General features: G+C 34.3%; 1 protein-coding gene across 2 annotated transcripts in view; it reads left to right on the forward strand.

The window, feature by feature from the left end:
• Window positions 1–20977, forward strand: part of LOC117095185 (disintegrin and metalloproteinase domain-containing protein 18) — a 166940-nt gene extending 145963 nt beyond the window's left edge. Inside the window, exons 18-20 of one of the 2 annotated variants that reach the window (XM_033231933.1) lie at window positions 3770–3884; window positions 14406–14565; window positions 20813–20977. In XM_033231933.1, the coding sequence (XP_033087824.1) occupies window positions 3770–3884; window positions 14406–14565; window positions 20813–20855 (318 nt within the window). In that variant the 3' untranslated portion in view covers window positions 20856–20977. The remainder of the gene's footprint in view (window positions 1–3769; window positions 3885–14405; window positions 14566–20812) is intronic. The other variant, XM_033231922.1, reaches the window with a different exon arrangement.
• Window positions 20978–22044: the final 1067 nt, after the last annotated feature.

The following is a 22044-nucleotide window of genomic DNA, read 5'->3' on the forward strand; positions in this document are numbered from 1 at the left end:
GTAATTGCTGCCTGCATGTATGTATTTTTTTGAAAAGTTTCTGTTCATGTCATTTGGCCACTTTTTAATGGGGTTGTTTTTATTATTTTTTTTCTTCTCATAAATTTGTTTACATTCCTAGCAATGCTGGATATTAGACCTTTTTCAGATACATAGCTTGCAAATATTTTCTCCCATTTTGTAGGTTGTCTGTTTAATCTGTCAATAGCTTCTTTTGCTGTATAGAAGCTCTTTGATAATATCCCATTTGTCAGTTTTTGCTTTTGTTTGTATTGCTTTTGGCATCTGCATCATGAAATATTTGCCAGTGCCTATGTCCTGAATGATATTGCCTAGGTTGTATTCTAAGGTTTTTATAGTTTTGGGTTTTACTTTTAAGTCTTTAGTCCATCTTATATTGATTTTTGTATATGGTGTAAGGAAGGGGTTCAGTTTCAATTTTTCTGCATGTGGCTAGCCAGTTATATCAGCACCATTTATTGAATAGAGTATTCGTTCCCTATTGTTTGTTTCTGTCAAGTTTGTTGAAGATTAGATAGTTGCTGGTGTGTGATCTTATGTCTGGGTTCTCTATTCTGTTCCATAGGTCTATGTGTCTGTCCTTGTACCAGTACCTTGCAGTTTTGATTATTGTAGTCCTGTAGTATAGTTTGAGTCAGGTAGTTTGATGCCTCTTTTTGCTTAGGATTGCTCTGGCCATTTGGACTCTTTTTTGCTTCCCAGTGAATTTTAAAATAGTATTCTGTAGTTCTGTGAAGCAAGTCAATGTTAATTTAACGGGAATAGCATTGAATCTATAAATAGCTTTGGGCAGTGAGGCCATTTTCACAATATTGATTCTTCCTATCCATGAGCATGGAATGTTTTTCTATTTATTTGTATCATCTGTGATTTCTTTGAGCAATGTTTTGTAGTTCTTCTTGTAGGGACCTTTCACCTGCCTAGTTAGCTATATTCCTAGGTATTTTATTCTTTTTGTGGCGATTGTGAATGGGACTTCATTAGTGATTTGGCTCTCCGCTTGACTGTTGTTGGTGTATCAGAGTGCTAGCAATTTTTGTACATTGATTTTGAATCCTGAGATTTTGCTAAAGTTGCTTATCAGTTTAAGAAGCTTTGAGGCTGCTGAGACAATGGGGTTAATTGTAGATATAGGATCATGTCATCCACAAAGAGGAATAATTTAGCTTCCTCTCTTTCTATTATTTCTTTGCCTTGCCTGATTGCCCTGCCCAGAACTTTAAATACTATGTTAAATAGGAGGGGTGAGAGAGGGCACCTTAGCTCATGGCAGTTTTCAAGGGAAATGCTTCCAGCTTTTGCCCATTGATTATGATGTTAGCTGTGGTTTTGTCATACATGGCTCTTATTGTTTTGAGGTATGTTCCTTCAATAGCTAGTTTATTGAGAGTTTTTAACATGAAGGGATGTTGAATTTTATCAGAAGTCTTTTCTGAAGGAAATTGAGACACACACAAAAACATTCAAAAGATTAAACAATCCAGGAGTTTATTTTTTGAAAAAAGTTATAAGACAGACCACTAGCTATATTAACCAAGAAGAAAAAAGAGAAAATTCAAATACACACAATCAGAAATGATAAAAGGGAAGTTACTGCTGACTGCACAGAAATACAAACAACCATCAGAGAATATTATAAACACCTCTATGCGCTTAAACTAGAAAATCTATAAGAAATAGATAAATTCTACATACATTGTCCCAAGATTGAACCAAGAAGAAATTGAATCACTGAACAGACCAATAACAAGTTCTGAAATTGAGGCAGTAATAAATAGCCTACTAACCAAAAAAAGCCCAGGACCAGATAGATTCACAGGTGAATTCTACCTGAGGTACAAAGATGAACTAGTACTATTCCTACTGAAACTATCCAAAAAATTGGAAAGGAACTCCTCCCTAACTCATTCTATGAGGACAGCATCATCCTGATACCAAAATCTGGCAGAGACACAACAAAAAATGAAAATTTCAGGCCCATATCTTAGATAAACATCGATGCAAAAATCCTCAACAAAATACTGGCCAACCGAATTCAGCAGCACATCAAAGAAGCTTATCCACCACAATTGAATAGTCTTCATCCCCAGGATGCAAGGTTGGTTCAACATATGAAAATCAATAAATGTGATTCATCATGTAAACAGAACTAAAGACAAAAATGTCACAATTATCTCAAAAGATGCAGAAAAGCTTTTGATAAAATTCAACATACTTTTTAATTTTCTGTAGATCATTTTTAATGTTTTATCTTGCCATGACTTGCCCTAATACAAAGTAAATTCTATAATGTGACTTTGTATTGACTGAGGGGACCCTAGTTACCTGGGAATTTAAACATTTGTTTCTTTTTCCTTATTTGTCTATTTCTATGCCCAGATTAAATAAAACCTATTTCTCCTTGCCCATGGAATTAAGGAGTGACCATTTTTGCACTTGTACCTACCCTTTACCTTAAACCTCTAAAATTTGTGGTTTTTTTGGAAATTTTAGACTTGAAGTTCCTAATATTATAAAGGATTATATACATTATGTTAATTCTGGTTTTTAAATTATCTTACAGTTAAAAGTATAATATATTTAGATTTGCTATCCTAGATGAAATGTTCTATCATGTCCTTGTACTTTCATTGGAGGGGTGGGGAAGTGGAATAACGCTTTGTCAAAATATAGAGAAAAAATATATACGAGAAAAATGCATTTAGAGATCTTATATCAAAATGCAAAAATGATGGTTTTCCATATAAGTGATCCTTTGTTGTCTAAAAATTATCATATTTTTGTTTACCTTCAAACAAAATACTCACACTATTGAATATTATGAGTCTAATTTTTAAAATGTGCCTGTGAATTCTTTATATATACGGGTATGAGAAGAAGTTCATGGTATCTTGTTATGGATATTATCTGGCAAAAATCTATTAATGTGTGTGTGTTTGTGGATGTGGGTACGTGTATTTAGAAATGCATTTGATATATATGAATGAAACAACATCTTTAGCAGCTGGAAATGGTACTGAAATAGTGGCTGAGGAATTTCACTTCTATACACTTGTATTGTTTGAATTTTACAAAATATGTACTTGTTTTATTTTAAAATGAAAATACTAAACTGTTGAAATATTAATACAAAGGCATGAATAATACAGAAACATTGTCAAACGTTAACTTCTAGCAATGCAAGGTTATCATAAAGTTGTATTTGATCGTTGATTTTTAATATTTGCACGTATGTTATTTTATTATGGAAAATATAATTACTTAAAAATAAAATGCACATTATTGACCAATAATGTCAAATGTTGAAAAGGGACTAGGATAAGGAATTAAAGTGGCCAAGTCGATTGATGTTTATTTTATCACAATACTTTGTATAGACATTGAAGTGCATGAATAGAAAATGTCCAAATAGTGACAATAAATGTTTTCAAATTACTGAATAAGATAACAGCCATTAAAAAAATTTAACCTCTCTGAATATGAAGGCTACAACTTTATTAAATTTTATTTTTTAAAGATGATTGAGGAAGATATTAAACATGCTCAGGCCAGAAATAAACTTTCATGTAGGCACTTTGCCATCTGGCCATTATGTTGTGAAAATTTTTACCACTTTTTCTAACCTATTTCTCATGTTTTATAGTCATAATAATCTTAAGAAAAAATAACTATTCTATGAAGTTTAGGTATTTATATCAGATACAAAGACGAAGATGACTCAAACTGTTTCTGTATTTTTCTGTTTCAGATATGTAATAATTTTGGTAATTGTCAGTGCTTCCCTGGACATAAACCTCCAGATTGTAAATTCCAGTTTGGTTCCCCAGGGGGTAGTATTGATGATGGAAATTTTCAGAAATCTGGTAAGTGGAAATTTATTTTCTAAGCCAAAATACAAGGTTGTTTTATATAAAGCTAATTAAAGAAATCTAAGTTATCTTGAATGATAGCTTCATCTACATTGCAGTAATCCCTCCTTATTTGTGGGGGATACATTCTAAAACCCTCAGTGGATGCCTGAAACTGTAGATAGCACCAAACTCTAAATGTACTGTTTTTTCCTACATATACATATCTATGATAAAGTTTAATTCATCAGTTAGGCTCAGTAACAGCAATGACTAACTGTCCTTCCATGTTTTATGCCCTGGCGCCTCCTTTGCACTTTCATTACTGTAGGTTCTATTGGTCTTCTTCTTCCAGAAGACTGCCTTCATTACAACTGATAATTGGCTTTGGATGATATCCTTTCTCCTTGATTAACGTCAACTCTGCTGGAAATGTGGAAGCTGCATTTTCATCAGCAGACACAGCCTCTCTAGTAATTTTTCTATTTTTCAGTCCAGACATATTTCTGAATCTGTGTAACCATTTCTTACTTGCAATAAATGTCTCACTTATTTCAGGGAATTCCATGCTGAAGTATTTCTACAGGTTCAAATGTTTTCTGGTGCAACACGTTGCTGTTAATCAGAACACATTTTCTGTTCATGTCTTCTACTTACAAATTTACTGTCTTTTCTGTCATAACTAAGCGTTTATCATGCACTGCAGTCTTAACTTTTGTAGTTCGAGATACATCAGCAAAACTAGTACAGATTTCTTTCTCCTTTACAACTTTATAGACTGAAGATTTGTTTTAACCATAGATCTTAGCAATGAATAGTTTCCTTATTAAGGAAAATATGTATGTATGTATATTTTGTCAAAAGTTGACATTTATAAATATAAAGTTTATTTAAATATTAAAATATAAATATACACATACATTTGTAAGTATGCATATATGTTTTTCTTACATATATTTGGAATATGTATGTATTAATATATTTTCCTTAAGTCAAAAGTATTCACCCTTTTCCTTAAGGAAAGAATTTTTGCCTTCTCTTTGGCATATACAAATTGATGGCTTCACTAATCTTGCCCTTTGTGATCATTATGAAGTAAAATAAGGGTGATTTGAACAAAGCACTGTAATGGCATAACAGTCAACCTGATAACTAAGATGGCAAAGTGACTAATGGACAGGTAGCGTATAGAGTATGTATTCATTTGGAAAGATTCAGGTCCTGGGTGAGACAGAAAGGAATGATGGGAGATTTCATCATGCTACCCAGAACAGCATGCAGTTTAAATCTTGTGAATTGTTGATTTCCAGAATTTTTCATTTAATATTTTCACACAGTGGCCGCCCATGGTTGTTACTGTGCAACCAAAGCTGTTGATAAGGGGGAGTGACTACTGTAATCTCACACAATATTTATAATCAGATATTCCCAGACATATTCAACTTCAATTAACTCAGGTAAGTTAGAACACAGTACCAGTAAGTTTCAACAAATGTCATTCAATCAAATTTTTTAAATTCACGTATAAAATAATAAAAATTACACAAATGTTTTTCATTCCATATTATTACAAACTCTGTAGGCTGTTAAAAAAAACTGTACCATACAGTGTCTATTCTCAATGAACTTTGAAAAATATGGCAATTTTAAGGAAATAATAGTAAATCACATTTTGAGTGATGGCATACACATGTATACTTTAATTGTTTCTATAAATTAAGGCAATATTGAAGCGGGATATTTCCGTGACCCCTTCATGGGACTTGCGACAGGGGTGTCTCATTTACACAACTTGCAGTTCTCAACTCCTTGCAGGAGGGAGTGTGTGAGTGAATGAGGCGGGAACTGGAGTGCATGAGCACTGGAATCAGCTGGCTCCTTCAGTGCCAGCACGGGCAAACTCCACACACTGGGACCTGCTGTGGTCCAACCCTTGAAGGAGGGAAAACGTAGGTAAGTGGGAGCAGGAGCCAGGGCGAGCGCTTTTGAGCGTTGGCAGGAGCAAAGGACGTTGAATAGTTAAAATGCCTTTGAAGAAAAATATTGTAGGAAATACACTGCCCAATATTGAAACTCACTATAAAGCTACAGTAATCAAGTCAGTGTGGTACTGTCATTAACGCAGACATACAGGTCAATAAAATAGAATAAGAAACCAGAAACAGACATACAAATATATGGAAATTGGATTTCTAATAAACGTTCAAAGCAATACAATGGATAAAGTTTAGCTTTTTAAACAAATTGTGCTAGAATAATAATATATTTACATGTAAAAAAGATAAACTCAGAGCTGTATTTCACACCATGTTCAAAAATTAAGGATTACAGACCAAAATATGAAACTTCTAGCGCCAAGCGGACCTAATAGACATCTACAGAACTCTCCACCCCAAATCAACAGCATATACATTCTTCTCAGCACCACATCACACTTATTCCAAAATTGACCACATAGTTGGAAGTAAAGCACTCCTCAGCAAATGTAAAAGAACAGAAATTATAACAAACTGTCTCTCAGACCACAGTGCAATCAAACTAGAACTCAGGACTAAGAAACTCAATCAAAACCACTCAACTACATGGAAACTGAACAGCCTGCTCCTGAATGACTACTGGGTACATAACGAAATGAAGGCAGAAATAAAGATGTTCTTTGAAACCAATGAGAACAAAGACACAACATACCAGAATCTCTGGGACACATTTAAAGCAGTATGTAGAGGGAAATTTATAGCACTAAATGCCCACAAGAGAAAGCTGGAAAGATCTAAAATTGACACCCTAGCATCACAATTAAAAGAACTAGAGAAGCAAGAGCAAACACATTCAAAAGCTAGCAGAAGGCAAGAAATAACTAAGATCAGAGCAGAACTGAAGGAGATAGGACACAAAAAACCCTCCAAAAAATCAATGAATCCAGGAGCTGGTTTTTTGAAAAGATGAACAAAATTGATAGACCATTAGCAAGACTAATAAAGAAGAAAAGAGAGAGGAATCAAATAGATGCAATAAAAAATGATAAAGGGGATATCACCACTGACCCCACAGAAATACAAACTACCATCAGAGAATACTATAAACACCTCTATGGAAATAAACTAGAAAATGTAGAAGAAATGGATAATTTCCTGGACACTTACACTCTCCCAAGATTAAACCAGGAAGAAGTTGAATCCCTGAATAGACCAATAACAGGCTCTGAAATTCAGGCAATAATTAATAGCCTACCAACCAAAAAAAGTCCAGGACCAGATGGATTCACAGCTGAACTCTACAGGAGGTACAAGGAGGAGCTGGTACCATTCCTTCTGAAACTATTCCAATCAATAGAAAAAGAGAGAATCCTCCCTAACTCATTTTATGAGGCCAACATCATCCTGATACCAAAGCCTGACAGAGACACAACAAAAAAAGAGAATTTTAGACCAATATCCCTAATGAACATTGATGCAAAAATCCTCAGTAAAATACTGGCAAATCGAATCAGGCAGCACATCAAAAAGCTTATCCAACATGATCAAGTGGGCTTCATCCCTGAGATGCAAGACTGGTTCAACAAATGCAAATCAATAAACGTAATCCAGCATAAAAACAGAACCAAAGACAAAAACCACATGATTATCTCAATAGACGCAGAAAAGGCCTTTGACAAAATTCAACAGCCCTTCATGCTAAAAACGCTCAATAAATTCGGTATTGATGGAACGTTGTCTCAAAATAATGAGAGCTATTTATGACAAACCCACAGCCAATATCATACTGAATGGACAAAAACTGGAAGCATTCCCTTTGAAAACTGGCACAAGACAGGGATGCCCTCTCTCACCACTCCTATTCAACATAGTGTTGGAAATTCTGGCTAGGGCAATCAGGCAAGAGAAAGAAATCAAGGGTATTCACTTAGGAAAAGAAGAAGTCAAATTGTCCCTGTTTGCAGATGACATGACTGTATATTTAGAAAACCCCATCATCTCGGTCCAAAATCTCCTTAAGCTGATAAGCAGCGTCAGCAAAGTCTCAGGATACAAAATCAATATGCAAAAATCACAAGCATTCTTATATACCAGTAACAAACAGAGAGCCAAATCATGAATGAACTTCCATTCACAATTGCTTCAAAGAGAATAAAGTACCTAGGAATCCAGCTTACAAGGGATGTAAAGGACCTCTTCAAGGAGAACTACAAACCACTGCTCAGTGAAATAAAAGAGGACACAAACAAATGGATGAAAATACCATGTTCATGGATAGGAAGAATCAATATCATGAAAATGGCCATAATGACCAAGGTAATTTATAGATTCAATGCCATCCCCATTAAGCTACCAATGACTTTCCTCACAGAATTGGAAAAAACTGCTTTAACGTTCATATGGAACCAAAAAAGACCCCACATTGCCAAGACAATCCTAAGTCAAAAGAACAAAGTTGGAGGCATCATGCTACCTGACTTCAAACTATACTACAAGACTACAGTAACCAAAACAGCATGGTACAGGTACCAAAACAGAGATATAGACCAATGGAACAGAACAGAGCCCTCAGAAATAATACCACACATCTACAGCCATCTGATCTTTGACAAAGTTGACAAAAACAAGAAATGGGGAAAGGATTCCCTATTTAATAAATGGTGCTGGGAAAATTGGCTAGCCATAAGTAGAAAGCTGAAACTGGATCCTTTCCTTACTCCTTATACGAAAATTAATTCAAGATGGATTCGAGACTTAAATGTTAGACCTAAAACCATAAAAACCCGAGAAGAAAACCTAAGTAATACCATTCAGGACATAGGCATGGGCAAGGACTTCATGTCTAAAACACCAAAAGCAATGGCAACAAAAGCTATAATTGACAAATGGGATCTAATTAAACTAAAGAGCTTCTGCACAGCAAAAGAAACTACCATCAGAGTGAGCAGGCAACCTACAGAATGGGAGAAAATTTTTGCAATCTACTCATCTGACAAAGGGCTAATATCCAGAACCTACAAAGAACTCAAATTTACAAGAAAAAAAAAAATCCCATCAAAAAGTGGTTAAAAGATATGAACAGACATTTCTCAAAAGAAGACATTCATACAGCCAACAGACATGAAAAAATGCTTGTCATCACTGGCCATCAGAGAAATGCAAATCAAAACACAATGAGATACCATCTCACACCAGTTAGAATGGCAATCATTAAAAAGTCAGGAAACAACAGGTGCTGGAGAGGATGTGGAGAAATAGGAACACTTTTACACTGTTGGTGGGATTGTAAACTGGTTCAACCATTGTGGAAAACAGTATGGCGATTCCTCAAGGATTTAGAACTAGAAATAACATTTGACCCAGCCATCCCATTACTGGATATATACCCAAAGGATTATAAATCATGCTGCTATAAAGACACATGCACACGTATATTTATTGCGGCACTATTCACAATAGCAAAGACTTGGAATCAACCCAAATGTCCATCAGTGATAGACTGGATTAAGAAAATGTGGCACATATACACCATGGAATACTATGCAGCCATAAAAAGGGATGAGTTCGTGTCCTTTGTAGGGACATGGATGCAGCTGGAAACTATCATTCTCAGCAAACTATCGCAAGAACAGAAAACCAAACACTGCATGTTCTTACTCATAGGTGGGAATTGAACAATGAGGGCACTTGGACTCCGGAAGGAGAACATCACACACCAGGGCCTGTTATGCAGAGCGGGGAGGGGGGAGGGATGGCATTGGGGGTTATACCTGATGTAAATGACAAGTTGATGGGTGCTGACAAGTTGACGGGTGCAGCACACCAACATGGCACGGGTGTGCATATGTGACAGACCTGCACATTGTGCACATGTACCCTAGAACTTAAAGTATAATTAAAAAAAAAGAGAGAGAGAAATCCTCAGTGACTTTGAGCACAGATTTTGTAGGTATAACACCAAAAATATGACCCCAAAATGTGATAAATTGGACAACATAAAAAATTTAGAACTTTTGCTATTCAAAAGCCACTGTTAGGGGAATAAAAGGGCAAGCCACTGCTTCTTAACAAATATTTGTAAAATATACACCTGATAATGTATTTGTATTCAGAATATATAGTGAATCCTTGAAATTTAATTTAAAAAGCCACCTCTATAGAAAAGGGGGACAAAATAAGTATATGTAAAGATGCCCAACATCATAGGTCATCGGAGAAATGCAAATTAAAATCACAAATAGATGCTACTCATTCCTTTAAAAATTGCTTACATTTAAAAGGGCTGACCACGTTAACTTTGGCCAAGATGTGGGGGTAGGAACCATATACTGATATTTAAAACACTGATATTTAAAACAAAACTTATAGTTTCAGAGATTCTTAAGGAGGTAAATATAAATCACCATATAATACAGCTATTACACTATTTACCCAATAGAATAGAATGCTGACGCCCACACAAAGCCTTGGGTATAAATGTATATAGTATCAATTTTTGTAATAGATAAAATCTGGAAACAATAAACATAAATCAAAATGTATACAGTAACAATTTTTGTAATAGATAACACCTGGAAACCATGTAAATATAAATCAACAGATGGCTAAACAATGTGTAGTCTCTCAATACAGTGTAATACTATCAAACAATAAAAAGAAACAAACGTTATGTACACCAATATGGATGAACCTCAACATTTATGCTAAATGAAACATGTTAGACTATGAAGAATACATATTGTCTTGTTCTATTTACATATAAGTATAAAAAAAGAAAGCTAATTTATAATGAAAGAATACAGACCAGATGAGCTGCTGCCTGTGTGGGGAGTGGCAACATGGCAGGATTAGTGGGCATGGGAAATGTGTGTGGATTATGTATATATGCATTGTTTGCATTTTTATGGTTTCATGGCGGTATACATATAACAAAACCTATCAAATTATACATCTAAAGTGTGGGCATTTATTTGATGTCAATCATCTCTCAGTAAAGCTGTTAAAACAACAAAATTAAAATAATTTATAAAAGAATTTACACTATTTTGTTGCCAACTCTTAGGCACTAGTTAAACCCATTCTATTATCAAATAAAATTTTATAAACACTTTACATTAAGTGAAAAAACTAACACATCAAAACAAAAAAAAATAGAATGTTTGCCTTATATTTAAAATGTTTGCCTTATATTTGTGAGGGTTAATATTTGTTTATATTTGTGAGATTATATTTGTGACATTTCATCCAACTGTACAGTGGTTTTGCATTTCATTTTACATGAAGAATAACTAGGGAAAGAAGAAAAATACCAAAGATAAGTAAAAATGAAGACACTCATTGACTACTAATAGGAATATAATGGTTACAACCACTTAGGGAAATCATTGGAAATATTTACTAATGTTCAATACGATAATATGCAAGCATTGACACTTCCCATGTATACATATGTCTGAGAGATTTTCAAACACAATGTTGATCAAAAGACATGCTGTAAAATAGTCACAGCAGCACTCTTCATAATACCTCAAATTTCAGACTACCCAAATGTCTGTCAGAATATCAGAAATTAATACCTGCTGTTTCTTTTATTTATTTATTTGTTTGTTTGTTTATTTATTTATTTATTTAAGACGGAGTCTCGCTCTGTCGCCCAGGCTGGAGTGCAGTGGTGCGATCTGGGCTCACTGCAAGCTCCGCCTCCCGGGTTTACACCATTCTCCTGCCTCAGCCTCTCGCAGTAGCTGGGACTACAGGCCCTCGCCACCACGCCCGACTAATTTTTGTATTTTTTTAGTAGAGACGGGGTTTCACCGTGGCCTCGATCTCCTGACCTCGTGATCCATTCGCCTCAGCCTCCCAAAGTGCTGGGATTAACACCTGCTATTTCTACACAAAGGTATAGTATGCATCAATTAGAATAAGCATTTTACAACTATAAGCAACAACATCTGTGAATTTCAAAAGTCAGTAATAATGAACAAAGTCAGAAAACAGTGTATACAGTATAATTCCATTTATATAACATTTAAAATCTGTCAAAAATGATCCACGCTCACCCTATTCAATAAATGGTGCTGAGAAAGTTGAATAGCCACATGCAGAAGAATAAAACTATGTATTTCAACTTATACAAAAATTAACCCAAGACGGATTAACAACTTAAATGTAAGACTTGAAAGTATAAAAATTCTTACAGAAAGCCTCTGAAATCCTTTTCTAGACATTGGCATAGGCAAAGAATTTATGACTCAAACACCTCAAAAGCAAATGCAACAAAACTAAAAATGGACAAATGGGACTTTTTAGTTAAACTAAAAAGCGTCTGCAAAGAAAAATTAATTATCAACAAAGTAAGCGGACAACCTACAGAATGAGGGAAAATATTTGCAAACTATATATTAACAAAGTACTGTTATCCAGAATCTACAAGGAACTAAAAAAAACTCAAAAAGAAAAATATGAACAACCCAATCAAAAAATTGGCAAAAGACATGAACAGACACTTTACAAAAGAAGACATGCAAGAGGCCAAAAAACATATGAAGAAATGATCAGCATCAATAATCATCAGAGAAATGCAAATTAAAACTACAATGAGTTATCATGTTATCAGAATGGTTATTATTCAAAAGTCATAAAACAGATGCTGGTGAGGATGTGGAGAAAAGGGAACACTTGTATACTGTTGGTGGAAATGTACATTAGTACTATCACGATGGAAAACACTATGAAGATTTCTTAAAGAACTAAAAATAGAACTATCACTCAATCCAGGAGTGCTACTACTGACTAGCTACCCAAAAGAAGAGAAATCAGTATACATCATATGTTCATTGCAGAACTAGTCACAATAACAAAGTTATGGAATCAACCTAAGTGTCCATCAATGGAGGACTGGAAAAGAACACACACACACACACACACACACACACATTTATCATGTGATATATATTGATATCATATATATATATCAATGGAGGACTGGATAAAGAACACATGGTGCATATATATATATATATAAAATATTTTCTCCCATTCTGTAAGGTTGTCTGCCTACTTTGTTGGTTATACCATGTGTGTGTGTATATATATATATACCATGTGTTTTTTATCCAGTCCTCCATTGATGAATACATATTTATACCTCTTTATACATACATCATGGAATACTACTGAGCCATAAAAAAAACAAAACCCAGCAACATGGGAAAGGCATTAACCTAAGTGAAATAACTCAGAATCAGAAAGCCAAATGCTGCATGTGCTCACTTATAAGTGGGAGCTAAACAATGGGTACCATTGGACATTCACAGTGGAATAATAGACACTGGGGACTCCAAAACGTTGGAAGGTGAAAGAGATATGAAGGGTGAAACATTACGTATTGAATACAATGTACACTATTCCGATGATGGGTACACTAAGAGCCTAGACTTCACGACTACACAATATATCCATGCAGCGAAACTGCACTTGTACCTCCTACATCTATTTTTCAAAGTGTATACAATATCAAAAGATAGAAGTATAGCTAATGTGTCTATATTAATAGCAAGTCAAAATGAAAGGAAAATAAGATTCATGCTGTTAGAGGCAAAATTAGTGATTTTCTTTGGAAAAGATAGTGTCTGGTAAACTAAGTTGGGGAGTTATGTTTCCAAAATTTGTTGCTGGTTACATGGTCTTGTTCAATGTAAATGTATTTTGAGCTGTACAACTTTATGGCACAGATTTTTGTTACTATGTTATATACATTAATAAATTTCACTAAATAATTAAACAAACCATGACTTTTGTAACTTTCAGAGAGGAGAAAGGATTAGGAAATGTCGCGCAGTGCTTTGGAATTATAACAGGATCTTTTTTGAGACCTGGAGTGTGGGAATGTGTATGTTCTTTAGTTAACTCATTACTCATTTTGCTAATGTATTTACATATTGTATACTTCTCAGAATTGTGTGATATCTCAACTTTTTAAGTATAGAAAAATAACCAAAGGGAGTAATATGCTTATAGAATGTCAATGAGTGGAAAGATACACACATACACACATGCACACAGAGGCACATGTAATGTATAGATATATAGATATAGATGCAGATACAAGCATAGGTATAAATATGAATTTTCTTTACATACGTAGAACATAGACACTAGATGGAGAGAAATGAGTCCTTTATAAATGGTTTTCTCTAAGGAAAAAAACTGATTTAGCAAGCGAGTGGGATGGTGGTTTCTCAAAGTATATATTTTTAAAAATTGTAACAATCCCTATTGCTGTATTAACTTTTAAAGTATTGATGTTACAAATAAGCTGAATACAGCAAACAGCACTCTAAACATGTATACAGCAGATTAATATTAAATATGTGTAAACAAATAGAAATCCATGAAAAATATGGCACTGTAGTTTGCATTTATGTTCTATTTTTTCCTAGTAGTTTGCAATGCGTTAAAACCTCATTATATATACACATATATGATTAAGGTGAAAAAATATAAATGCATTTAAATATCCACTGAGTCCCCGCTAATTTATGATGTGATTCATTTCTAGGTGAATTTTATACTGAAAAAGGCTACAGTACACACTGGAACAACTGGTTTATTCTGAGTTTCTACATTGTTCTGCCGTTTTTCATAATTTTCACCATTGTGATCTTTAAGAGAAATGAAATAAGGAAATCATGCAACAGAGAGAATGCAGAGTGTAAGCGGTAAATATGATATAGAATTAATGTATTAGGCTAAATTATCCTAGTCATTAACCAGTGTCATGCATGTTATATAACATTTTCAAATATTAATTCTTAAATATACTATTTTAAATCTAATGTAAGTGGTATCTGTATAATTTTCTTTTTCAATAGTTTGTTATTATATTGGGGCAAGCCTAAATTCTGAATGTTCTAGAACTTTTCTTCATGAGTATACTATGCTGTACCAAAGACTTACCAGGTCAGAAAAGAATATAGTTGGTACATTATTTTAAGTGCCCTTCTAGTTAGATCTAATTACACATTGGTGTTGGTTTTACTTACCATTTTAATATATCTATTCTTGTAATCTGTTCAGATTTTCTGTTCTTTATTAAGTCATGTTTGGAAGCTTGTGACTTAAAAAATATGTCCCTTTCTTCAAAATTGTGTAATTTGTTGCACAAAGTTATTCATCGTATTTTCTTATAATCATTTTAATGTCTGTAGGGTCAGTATTGAATTATTGCACTTTATTCCTAATTTTGTTTATTTGCATTTTCTTTTTTTTTCTTGTTGAGACCTGTTAAAGATTTGTTAATGTTGCTGATATTTTTAAAGATCCTTAAAAGATCCAACTTTTTGTTATAATTATTTTTCGCTAGTGTTATTCAGTTTTGTATTTCATTAATTACAGGCTAATATTTCTTATCTACTTTTTTTTCCTTGCTTGGGGATTGGCTAGTTCTTTTTCTAGTAATTGTAAGGTCAATGCTTGCATCATTGTTTTGAGATCTTTGTTCTTCTGATATAGGCATTTAAATCTATAAATTTTCCCTTAGGCTTAGCTGCATTCTATACATTTTGATAGCATATGTTTTCATTTCCATTCAGTTCAAAATATTCTGTTTTTTCTCGTGAATTCTTCCCTTGGACTCATACATTATGAGTAATAAACTCATAATATTGTTTAATTCCCAAATATTTATAGATTTCTCATATTTTTTGTCTTGTTAATTTTCAACTTAGTTGAGCACAAAATATACTTCATGTGATTTCAATCATTGTAAATTTAAAATCATTTTAAATTTTTTGAGACTTTTAAAATGGCCTAGTATATAGTCTGTCCTGAAGACTGTTCCAAATACACTTGAAGAGAAGGTGTATTTACTATTGTGAATACCCACTGCGTGGGTGGGGAGTTCTATAGAATACAGGTAGGTCAAGGTGGTTGATGGTGTTGTTCAAGTCTTCTATATCCTTGCTGATTATTTTTGTCTAGTTATTCTATCAGCTTTATACCACTTCATGGAAGTATAATTGACATACAAATATGTATACATACTTAATATATACATCTTGATGAGTTTGGAAATAAATATTTCCCTTTAAACCATTATCACCATCAAGGCCATAAATATATCAGCTCCCAAAATTTCCTCCCAAACTCTTTATTACTATTGTTGTTTTAACAAGGTAAGAACATTTGACATAGATCTACCCTGTTAGCAAATATCAAGTATACAATACAGTATTGTTAGCTATAGGTACTGTGGTGTATAGTAGAGCTCCGGAATTTATCTTGCATAACTGAATCTTTGTACCCTTTAACCGTCACCTTCCCATTCCGTGCTCCCATATCCCTTGGCAACCACTGTTCTACTCTCTACTTCTATGAATTTGATTATTTTTGAGCCCACATATAGTTAAGATCATGTAACTTTTGTCTGACATATTTCACACAAATTTTGTCTGGCATATTTCCCTTGGCATAATGTCCTCTACATCTATTCATGTGATAACAAATAAGAGAATTTTCTTCATTTTTAAGGATGAGTAATATTCCATTACATACATTTGGCACATTTTCTTTATCTATTTACCCACGATGGACATTTAGGTTGTTTCCATATCATAGCTATTGTGAACAATGCTACAATGAACATGGTCATGCAAATACCTCTTCAAGGTCTTGATTTCAAGTCCTTTGAATTCATACCCAGAAGTGAGGTTGTGGCATCATATAGTAGTTCTATTTTTCATTTATGAAGAACCTTCATACTGTTTGCATAATGGCTATACCAATTTACATTTCCACCAATACTGTACAAGAGTTCCTTTTTCTTCATATCTTTACCAACCTTGCTCTCTTTTCCCTTTTTTCAATAACAACCATGTTAACCTAAGATGTGAAGTAAGCCATTCTATGTAGAAAGTAATATCACATAGTGGTCTTCATTTATGTTTTCCCAATTATTGGTGATATTAAGTACCTTCTGATACCTGTTATTCAATTCTATGTATTCTTGAAGAAATGTCTATTAAGCTGCTTTGACAATTTTTAAATCAGGTTGTTTGCTTTCTTGCTATTCAGTTGTATGAGATCTACACAGACACACACACACACACACACAGACAAATATATATGTGTGTGTGTGTGTATATATATGTATATATAAAGTTTGTAGAGACACTGTCTCCGTATGTTGCCTAGGCTTATCTAAACTCTTGAGCTCAAGTAGTCCTCCCGCCTCAGCCTCTCAAATGCTGGGATTACTGGCATGAGCCATGGTGCCTGGCCTCCCACACATATTTTTGATATTTTGATATTATGAAACCCTTTATCAGATATATAGTTTGCAAATACTTTGTCTCATTCTATAGGCTATCTTTTTATTTCATTGATTGTTTCTTTTGCTATGCAAAAGCTTTTTAGTTTAATGCAATCACTTTATTTCTGCTTCTATCGCACACACCCCTCACCCCTCACATTCTAATTAGGATGACTTCTTCTTACAGTGGTCGTAACACCCATCTATTAGCTTATACCAATTGCAGGCTGATTGCTAAATTGTTTTCAACATGCCTTGGAGCATAAATTGCTCCATAGTCTGATCAATTAAATCCAAGTGATTTTGCAAAAATAGTCTTTGAACCTAGCCCTTGAAGCTTATTTCTTCCCTCTAATCCCCAGTGAACCATCCTTAGTGATCTCTTTCTTTGGTTGTCTTTGTTAAACATCTAGCTGCTGTATAATTTAGCTTGTTTATATATATATATGTGTGTGAAACAAGATAATATATATATATATACCATCTTTTCTTAATTGTTTACCATCACAGTCTCCACTGATTTTGACAGCATCCTTAGACTCACACTTTCCTATCCTCTGTTGTAATTAAGTTATCTTTAAAAAGGTACAGACCAAAATTTTACTCTTGGACATTTATCTCCAAGAAATGAAAATTATGTTTTCTCAGAAACTTGAATTCAAATGTTCGTAATACTTTAATTAATAATAATGAAAAACTAGACATGACTTCAATGCTCTTCAATAGGTGAATGGTTACCAAAAGCAGAGTAAATCCATACTATGACATATACTAACTAAAACAAAGCCATTTTCAAAAGCTGACATACTGTGTGATTGGACTTATATAAAGTTGTTGAAATGGAAAAAAAATCAGTATGGGAAAAAGATTAATGATTGTCAGGGACTAGGAATTGTGGGAGAGTTTGATGTGTATGTCTATAAAGGGGGAAGGCATCAAAAAGTCTTGTGTTTATAATATAGTTCTGTATCTTAATGTGATTATAGTTATATGCTATTACGCATGTGATCATTTGCACACAACTACACACATGCCAGCATAAGATCATGTATACCTGGTGAAATATGACAAATCTCTGTGACTTGCATCAATATTAATTTTCTGATTTTCATATTATATTATAGTTAGGCAAAATGTTAGCATAAAGGAGGTTCAGTAAAGGGTACACAGGACCTTCCTGTGCATTTCTTTGAAATGTCCCATGAATATGAAACTATTTCAAAACAGAAAATCAAAAAGTTATTTCATGAACATAAATGTAAAGATAAAGTTATGGAGCTTTTTGAAGAAAACAAAACTTTTGGAGACCCAGAACTATACCAAGAGTTATTTTACATGAGAACAAATCATGATTCATAAGGAAAATTTGAACTTCATAAAAATATAGAAAGCAATTTTTATAAGGTACTTTCAGCAGAAACAAGGAAATAGTATGACATTAAAAAGTAGATTGGTTAACATTAGGTGACTTCAGGTTATATTTCCCTGCAAATGTTAGAGCAGAGGGCACTTTCTTATCACATAAGCTGACATTGACCTGTGTAAGGATTAGGCTTTAATTCCTCTCCTGATTTCTTGGAAAGTCAGATAAACAACTTAGTTTCAGTTTGGTTACATGGCACCTTAGGATGAATGGCTCCATTTCAGTTTGTTCTGTTGGAGACTAGTGTAAGAACTCAGCTCAACGATAACCTCCCATAAACTGTATTTAACAACCACTTTCCCAAACAACCATCTTGCAAAATCTTTCTAAGATGAGAAATTGACACTCACACTTAAAACTTTTGAATAATTTAATATTACTCTCATAAAAAGTTTATTTACTCACCCAATTAGCTTAAATCTCAAATGTGACATTCTTTCTGTAGTTACTTTTGATAGAGAAAGATAGATTATTTTAACTGCATTCCCAGGGAAAGTTGTATACATCCTAAAAATGAATTTGTAAAGTATATCTAGCTATGACATTTCTTCAATATGTCTAGTTTCCTATTAGCCTCTGACCTACTTGAACATAAGGATGGCATCTCTATATTTTGGAAAGAGCTGCTCCAAAGGTCCCTGAAATGTCTTCAAGGCCTTTCCCCTATTGTCTTGGATATTAGCACTTGGCTCCTTTTTAGTTAACAGAGATTTTAATAAAATCATGAGTAACTGTATTATTTATCATGCCTTCAGTGATGTATAGTAGACTTCAAAAATGTGTTCAGGTCATAGAGAGTCAGAAAGTCATTATTCTTTAATAGCAACACTGTAAATCTTGATACATTAATTATCAATTATGTAAATTAACAAAATATATAAATAATAAAGTCTTTAAGGTGTATAGGACTATTTAAATAAATATGACATACAACATATATCACAACCAAAAGCACATGGTTAAAAAATAAATACTTCAGTGAAATAAAAATTTTGGCTATTTGGAGGTTAATTTTTTATGTTATTATAGTTTGTAAGTCAAACAAATATTTTATATTTAGAAGGAAGTGTGGAAAAATGAATTGTAAAAGAGCCAACCTTATTTTGTTTCCTTCTACAAACTGGAGAAGACAATCAATATTTGATTTTGTTTTTAAATATTGCATGAAAGGTATAGAAGCAAGAGTATTCCACAGAAGGACAACTTAAGAATGTCTGGCCAAAGAAAAAAATTGCAAAATTGAAATTAGGTAATTCCATTTTTATATTTTTGAGAACTACCATACTGTGTTCCACAGTAGTTTTACAATTTTTCATTCCCACCAGCTGTCCAAAAGGGTTCCAATTTGCCCATATTCTTGCTAGGATTGTTATTTTCTGCTTTTTAAAAAAACATAGTAGCCATCCTAATGGGTGTGAGGAGATATCTCATTGTGGTTTTGATTTGCATTTCCCTAATGATTAGTGATATTGAGTATATTTTCTTGTGTTTGTGGGCCACAGAGGATGGGAAGTTATTGAATACGTATCATTCAATGAGGAGTTATTCTTTATTGAGCACAGTTCATTTTTGCAAGAAGAAAATGTTTCTGGAGACAGATGGTGATAGTTTCACAGCAATATGAATGTACTTAGTACCACTGAACTGTACACTTAAAAATGGTTAGAATGTGTATTTTACTACATAAAGTATTTTTATAAGCTGAATAAATTGTGAAAAAATTAAAGTCAGCAACCTGAATATTAACTATAAAATGAAAATTATTTCCATGTTAATTCTATTGTTTTCATGTGTGAATGTCATATTAATGGGGAAAAAATAAAGACTAACCTTTTATTTTGTCTCCCTAAGCCATAGGTTTTTCTAAGAAACAAAGTATATAAAACTGAATAAATGGATTTTGATTGTTTTTACATAGTCATTTCATAGTTTGCCTGGTAAATTATAAATCTATGCTAATGTATGAAAACATATACATTTATTTTATGTTTAGCTTTTTAGTTGGACTCCTTATAATATAGATAAGTTACCTATAATATAGATAAGAACCAAATTTATCTATAATATAGATAATATAACATCTATAATATAGATAACCAAACTTATCTATAATAATCTTTGAATTTTAGCAATTATAAAGTAGAAATTCAGTAGTAAATATGGTTTAAAATAGGCACTGGCTACTGCTAAACATATCGTGAATTTCTATTTTTTCTGTTTTTCTTCACTATAGTAATTCATCCGCTGTATCAGAAAGCTATGATGTGGAACATTAATATTGCACAGAACTTCCGTAGCAAATAAACTAAAGGAACAAATGTGCTTTATAACCTTATGTTATCCCCGAATGCATTGTAAATGCTAAACTTTTGGAAAATAAAGCCTGCGTGCCTTCCCACGTGCCTCCTCCAAAGCATCCGGTTGCGGGTGGGGAGCCCCCTGACTCCAAGTTCCACGAGTCTCTGGGATCCACAGAGCTGGGTCTGGGCCGTGCCCTTTAGACTCCACCGTTCTTGGGCTCCGCTCGGCCTCCCCAGCCCTGGCCAGAAGCAGCCCTGTTCCATGCTCAGCAGCCATTACTGTGGCGAGGCCGCTGGCCACGCAATGCTCTCTTGCTGATCCTCTCAGAGCTGGGCCGGCTGACCTCCGCGGGTCATTGCAAGTGAAGAATTTTGCTGCGTACAATGACTGCATTTCAGTGTCCAGAGAGGAGGCATGTGTCTCCCTCCCTGTTCCAGTAGCTCAGGCCAAGCTGGGCAGAAGAAACAGCCCGTTGCTCCAGAGCCCCAGAGCCTCAAGGACAGGCGGGCATCATCCTCCTTGGTCTTGAACCTTAGGCCAGGTTGGGGAGGGACACTGTCAGAGCCTGCCCAGTTTCAGGGCCACTGTGCCACTGGAATCTGGTTGAACCTACTAATTGGAGGGCTCAGCCCAAAACTCAGACAGCTGTTCCTCACTTAACCTGACTCTGCTCAAGAGGGTGCATTTCCTGGATTTCCTGGAGAGCTGGGAGAAGGAGGGAGGCTGGACAGGGTCTGACACCTACAGCCCATACTTCGTTTGCCATTCTGGGTTGAGGTCACCGAGACCCGGAGTGTAGGGGATGACTCTGGGTAATACTCCCTCTTCTCTTCTAGGAGAGCTTCTTCTTGGAACTGGACAAAGTCTGGTTTTGTGGGGTGTGTGTGTGTGTGTGTGTGTGTGTGTCTGTGTCTTTTGGGGCTTGGAAGTATGGTGATGTAAGATGAGCAGACGAATGAAGAAAGGATACAGTGATATGCTGGGAATTTCCACATGTGTTTCCTTACTGCCGATTCTGAAACACCATTTCTGCAAATTGTATGGCCACAGAATATTAAGAAAGACACCAATAATGGCGATGTATCTATACACATTCATCTGTGAAATTATGTTTGTGCTCATATTTACTTTGTGCTTACATTTTGTCTGAGTGAAAATAAATGG

This window comes from Trachypithecus francoisi, unplaced genomic scaffold (assembly GCF_009764315.1).
Source record: "Trachypithecus francoisi isolate TF-2019V2 unplaced genomic scaffold, Tfra_2.0 Contig01440, whole genome shotgun sequence".
Taxonomy (NCBI): Eukaryota; Metazoa; Chordata; class Mammalia; order Primates; family Cercopithecidae; genus Trachypithecus; species Trachypithecus francoisi.